We start from the raw sequence: 6000 nt of genomic DNA on the forward strand, positions 1-6000 counted from the left end.
CAATGGCATAATCTGTGAATTTATTGCACTTGATTTATAATCTCTGATTCAAGAAAAGTTCTCTAAATTTCCTGGTGGTAAGAAACATTTTGAGGATGGCAAAGTGCCAAAGAATGTTACTGGTACATTCTTTGTCAGTCAAGAATTCAGTGACCACATATCCATTATTAGAAAGGACAGTTCTTTATTTCAGAAAGCTGCCCTTTATATTTATTTAACTTTTTTTGTTTTGGTCTTGAATTTTTCTTTGCAAATCAAAGCCATTAGCATGGACAACTAATTTTTTTAAAATCTTTATGAACTTTCAGGTTTCTCCCTTTTTCAGCTTTTGTCCTTTATTTATGTATTTTTCCAAGGAAATGTGGTCACTATAGTCAAGAGGGATATGTATCCAGAGTTTCAAATGAAGTCGTACATGTTCTGTTGCTGACCACAGGGGGGCATTCACAGATTTCTCTGTTGAACTATGGCCAGCCCTCAGAGATAACAAGAATGTATGTAATCTCAGGATGAAAAGATGGGAATTGCAGAGCCCCTGGTTGTGAAGAAGCTTTTGACTTTTAACCTCCATTCCATTCCATGAACATATAAAACAGAAAAGATAAGCTCATTTAGATCCATGTCTGTCAGGAAAAGTGAAACTGTATTGAAAGTTAATAGGTATCACTTAGTAAACAGTATACATTATTGTAAAATAAATTTTATATATATATATATATATATATATATATATATATATATATATATATATATATATATATATATATAAACTTGAAGATTTCATTCACAAAATTAACAACTGTGTGTGTGTGTGTGTGTGTTTTAAAAAGCGTAGAGTGTCTGGCAAAGTATAAGGATGATCCTACAGTATATACCCTACACACACTGTATATATATATTTATTTATTTATAAAATGTATTGGCCATCCATTTTACCACTGGCTAATTCTGGGTGGATTATATATCTACAATCTCCATTTCAGTTTCAGACAGGCCATCCATGACTGATATTCATTGGCAAAAATATTTCCCAATGGAAATTTTTCTTCCAGTGCAAATTGAAGACACCAAAGGCCAATCAAGATTGGATGGGATATATATATATATATAGAAAATGTCACAATCCCCATACTTTATCTGCCCTGGATTTGATCCAAATAAAGAATCCTATACCTATTTATTGTTAAGAAGCCATTCATTCAGATTCTAATTATACGATGGTACTTGATCTTCATAAATGTTTTCTATGGATTAATCCTGATATGAATTAAATATGTTGAGTTCACATAAATGGGATCTAGGAATTTAAACATGTGTTTTGTGTGGTCAATGAGATCCTCGTTTTTATGTTTATTATGTTATCTTATTCTTTTGGTGCTCAATCAAAGCTATTATTTTGATGTTGATACGTAAGGAGAACCGAACATCATCACAATAGCATTTCCTTCCACCTTGCGCATATATTGGGGATATAGACACACTCTGCAATCTACATCAGAACAGTAAACAGCAGCCGCCAAGCAATTTTCAGCCTGTGTGACTTGTCTGCTTGTCACCTGTCCAGCCCAATCAGGAGATGTTACTATCCGGGAGTGTAGGATTACAGGATAGAAAGAACCTGCTCAGGGCCCCAGTTATTTTTACAGATTTCTTGCTGCTCTCGCTGCAAACAAAGGGAGTCACAATCAAAACAGGGAATCAGAGAGGCCTTTAGAAGGCCACCCACAGGCCTGGTGAAAGAGCACATCTTTTGGAGGGGGCGCAAACCTGTTTTTATTTTCTGTCCATTTAGCTGGAAAAAGGAAGAGGGCTTGCTTAGAAACTCTGTTGAAAAGGCATCAGCCATTCATTCCCCAGCAGGTGACCAGTTAATTTCTAAACCTTCTGGGTTGTCCTCTGTCCCATTGTGCACTCATTCCCTTAGCATCTGAATATTTTTGTTTTGCTGCATATGATCTTCAGGCTCAGTAGTTAAAGATGCTGAGCTTGTCAACTGGAAAACTGACAGCCCAGGTTTGAGATCCTAGCATTGTGCAACGGGGTGAGCTTTTGTTCCTTGCCCTAGTTCCTGCCCACCTAGCAATTCAAAAGCATACAAACGTGACTAGATAAATAGGTACTGCTTTGGTAGGAAGGTAATAGGATTCCACGTGCCTTTGGGGTATAGCCATATTGGCTACATGACCACAGAAAATGCCTTTGAACAATGCTAGCTCCCTTGGCCAAGATTAGCTCCATGCCCTACACGAGCATATATTGGGGATATATGAACAATGTGCCCTAGAATCAGATATGACTAGACAGGAAAACCTTTACCTTTATCCTTACTGGAAAAAAAGATCAAAGGAGTGAGTCTTTGATTGCACAGTTGCCCTGCCTAAGTCATCAACATTTATTATTTCTTAAAAAAAACAATTTATGTGGCTGTTCTAGCAGTGAAATTCAATTTTTTTTTACTACCGGTTCTGTGGGTGTGGCTTGGTGGGTGTGGCAGGGGAAAGATACTGTAAAATCTCCAGTCAGAGGTGGCATTTGCAGATTCTCCGAACTACTCAAAATTTCCGCCCCCCGGTTCTCCAGAACTGGTCATAACCTGCTGAATCCCACCCCTGGGCTGTTCATTTCACAAGTGGGATATGGGAGGCTAACACAAGTTAACAACTGAAGCAGCAACAATCCAAAATAATTAAAAATGGTTATAATAGCAATCAAATTAAGTGCACCTGAGGTCTCATCTGTGCTTAATGCCTGCTGGGAAAGTGAAGTCTTAAAAAGCTTTACAGAAGGTTGACAGGATAAGGGACATTCAGAATTCATGAGAATGGGGTTGCCATATGGCGAGCATTGCAGCAGAGAAGACACAATTTGTATACCCCTCTTGCAAGTTTCTCTTATTATAACCAGTTTTATTAAAAGTAGTTTTAACCATCATGTGGAATTGAATACTGTCTCTTAGTGAAGCTGATAACAAACTTGATTGTGCTGGATCTCCTCCTCCTCCTCTTCCTCCTTAAAATTCAGCGAATCAGGGAGGGGTCTGTCTGAGTTGCTTCCAAACATTAACTGGACATATTGGACTTTAAAAAAAATACGTAAGTTCCTTTTGCGTAGACAGCAGGTTCGGTGTATCTCTGTCAAGGTAATCTCTTACTCTGTTATTCACAAAGATGGAGAAAATGAAATAGCTGTGCAATGCTTGTGTATTTGTAATGCTAGAAGACTTCCATTCAGAAGCATTACATCCCGAACTATAAGCCAAGTACTGTTTTGTGGGACAATATACGGCAATCCAATTGAGATTACAATCTTGACAATTGTAGCAGTTATGTTATAATGATTATCCTACTTTTAAATTGAACATCATAGTCCAGAAACTCAGCAAGGATGTTGATGAGGTATGTGTGTTGTGGGAGAATGGGAGTTTCATTCAATTCTTTTTATTGCTCTGGGAATTGCTCTTTCTATTGTATCCTCCTCCTCTCTTGGGCAATAGGTCACAGATTCAGCTTTATTTCCCCAAATTCTTTCCCCTGTGCCGGATTAGAAGACTTCTTTCAGTGCAACTGATTGCTGTGCAAATTATCTAATGACAGCATTTATCTCATGTGGGTTTGCTGCCAGTCTCTTTGGGCTGGATATGGTATAATTGCAGAATGTACATATGTGGCATAAGAGTCCGTATCCAGGATTCTCCCATGCCAAAGGTATCTGTAGGGTGTGGTCAAGAAAAGTTCAGATGCCAATCATGACGTGTGACCACAACTCTATGACACACATAAAAAAACCAGGCAGAGATTTAGTTGCACTGTTGCAGCTGCCATCCTGGCTTTTCTGACCATGATCTTTGGACATCCATACTCCCAAGCTCTCTTATGTCTTTCCTTTTAGACTGAACAATGCTAAAACAGACACACAAAAAAGACTAGAGGAAAACACCTCCTTGGTCAGCTTTATTAATAGTAATCCCTCTCCATCCCCCTTTGTTCAATTTGTCCTGTCATGCATTCTGCAGAAGACCAAAAGTTTCCATGGTAAACTTTTTATCTTCTAACCCGATAATGTCATTTTTCTTTCCTGCAGCTGAATACATCATCTTACAGTTTGGCCGAGTGGCTGATGATGTTTTCACCATGGACTACAATTACCCACTTTGTGCTGTGCAGGCTTTTGCCATTGCCCTCTCAAGCTTCGATGGGAAACTGGCCTGTGAATAGCACACCTACAATGCCATCATGCCAAGGTTTGTAACCAGGTCTGGACCAACTAGGTCAAATTCCCTCTGTTTGGTCTGACAGTGCAAGCACAAATATGCCTGATCAAATTAAAGCCAGGAAGGATGATATGAAGGGGAATGAAAGCTCAGTTGGTATTGTTAAACATCGCCAAATACTATTGGGGAAAATCTGGCAAAATTTTGAGTGCATATTTGTGTAGTGTCATGTTAGCTAGTAATACCATATGCACATATTTGTCTTTAGCATCTGCCTGTGAACATTTGAAGCCATGGTTCACAAAGACTGAAAACAACTTGGTTGTGAATATTGTTAAGTTATCCATTCCTAAGGGATTTGGAACCAGCTGCTCATCTCAGGCTGTCAGTGATTTATTGTATGTTTGAATCTCAAGAAGATTTGAGTGTTTACATAAGTGTTTCTCAATCTCAGCAGTTTTAAGATGTGTGGGCTTTGATGCTGGCTGGGGAATTCTGGAAGTTGAAGTCCATGTATCTTAAAGTTGCTGAGATTGAAAAACACTAGTTTAGGTAATTTGCTGTGGTGGTGGGTGGGTGGATGGTTTTGTTTGGTTATGTAAAATTGACACGAGAAAAGGAAGCTGTTTTCCTGAAATGATAATGATAATTGAAAAACAATGGACAAGGTGTACTTTGTTGTCTTTTCCAAAATCATGGTCTGCCTGCTAGTCACAAGAATCTAGACGAATGTGTAAATTTGTTGGTTATAAAAAGATAAATTACTTGTGAGGGAAGAACAACCAATGGATTAGAGTTAAGTTTGCAAATTGGGGTTTGAACACCTTTCTTTAAATACTAACTGAATATAGTAGGAACAATATATTTAAATTATGCACACCTCAATGAGCAGGGAGATTTTGGTGCTTAGATAAATATACATTCTTTTGGAATGGGGCTATTTATAAAATTTAAGCATAGTAGAGAGTTGCAATATAATATATTTCTACAAAGATATATTCTGTCTCTGTCTTTTCTCTCTCTCAGTTATTCCTTTCTTCTTCATTCCCAGCTTCAACGACATTTTCTCAGTCAAGGAACAGTCTTGCTCACATCCTCAAATTAGTATTGCTCTTCCAGAACATTCCTGAGCATTACCTTATCATTCTGAAGAAGGTGATTTGAAAAGGTTGCAAATTATCACCTTAAAACTTGTTAGCAACAAATATGTCTGGCCCAAACTTGCTTGGCAGGATCCAGTTCCACCCTCTTTCTCAGCATACCCAGCAATTAGGGTTAATCTGTATAACCAAGTTGTCCTACTAACCATTTCTCTGATGGCAACTTCTATCCACCCCCAGCCCACCAGGAAGGAAGACCGACTGTACCCATCTTTCCTGTCGAGAACCAAAAATGATGTTTTTCCTAATGCCGTGCTTCATTTTGGTATAGAGAAAGATCTCCACTCCAGTTAGCTATCATGGACAATGCCAGTTGGCGTTTTGTTCTGGAATCAACTCTTGATTGATCTGAAAAAAGCAGACCCTACACTTGTGGGAAAATACTAGGAAGAAAAGGAAAAGCCAGAATGACTGACCTCTTCTGAATGGATCTAAGTTGATGAACCTGTTTGCTTCTTGGTTTCACCAGTGGACCAGTGAAGTGGTGAACTTTTTCAGGTTTGCTTTAGATTTTTTGTGCCTACCTCTTCCCCTAGTTTCCACTCTGTTTTCACCTGTCTGCTTGTGTTGTAATTGCATCTGAACAATTTGGTGGAAAAAAACCAAGAGCAAGAAGAAATGAGCCTTGTT

At 38.4% G+C, this 6000-nt stretch overlaps 1 protein-coding gene across 4 annotated transcripts in view; it reads left to right on the forward strand.

Moving 5' to 3' along the window:
* TULP1 (TUB like protein 1) overlaps positions 1 to 5774 on the forward strand; it is a 45636-nt gene extending 39862 nt beyond the window's left edge. For 3 of the 4 annotated variants that reach the window (XM_087929658.1, XM_087929660.1, XM_087929661.1), the window contains 2 exons: positions 4081 to 4240; positions 5262 to 5774. In XM_087929658.1, the coding sequence (XP_087785784.1) occupies positions 4081 to 4214 (134 nt within the window). In that variant the 3' untranslated portion in view covers positions 4215 to 4240; positions 5262 to 5774. Of the gene's footprint in view, positions 1 to 4080; positions 4241 to 5236 lie in introns of all 4 variants that reach the window. The other variant, XM_087929659.1, reaches the window with a different exon arrangement.
* Positions 5775 to 6000: the final 226 nt, after the last annotated feature.

The sequence above is a fragment of the Pseudonaja textilis genome, chromosome 3, assembly GCF_049901715.1.
Source record: "Pseudonaja textilis isolate UNSWEBS1 chromosome 3, rPseTex1.2, whole genome shotgun sequence".
NCBI classification, from domain to species: domain Eukaryota; kingdom Metazoa; phylum Chordata; class Lepidosauria; order Squamata; family Elapidae; genus Pseudonaja; species Pseudonaja textilis.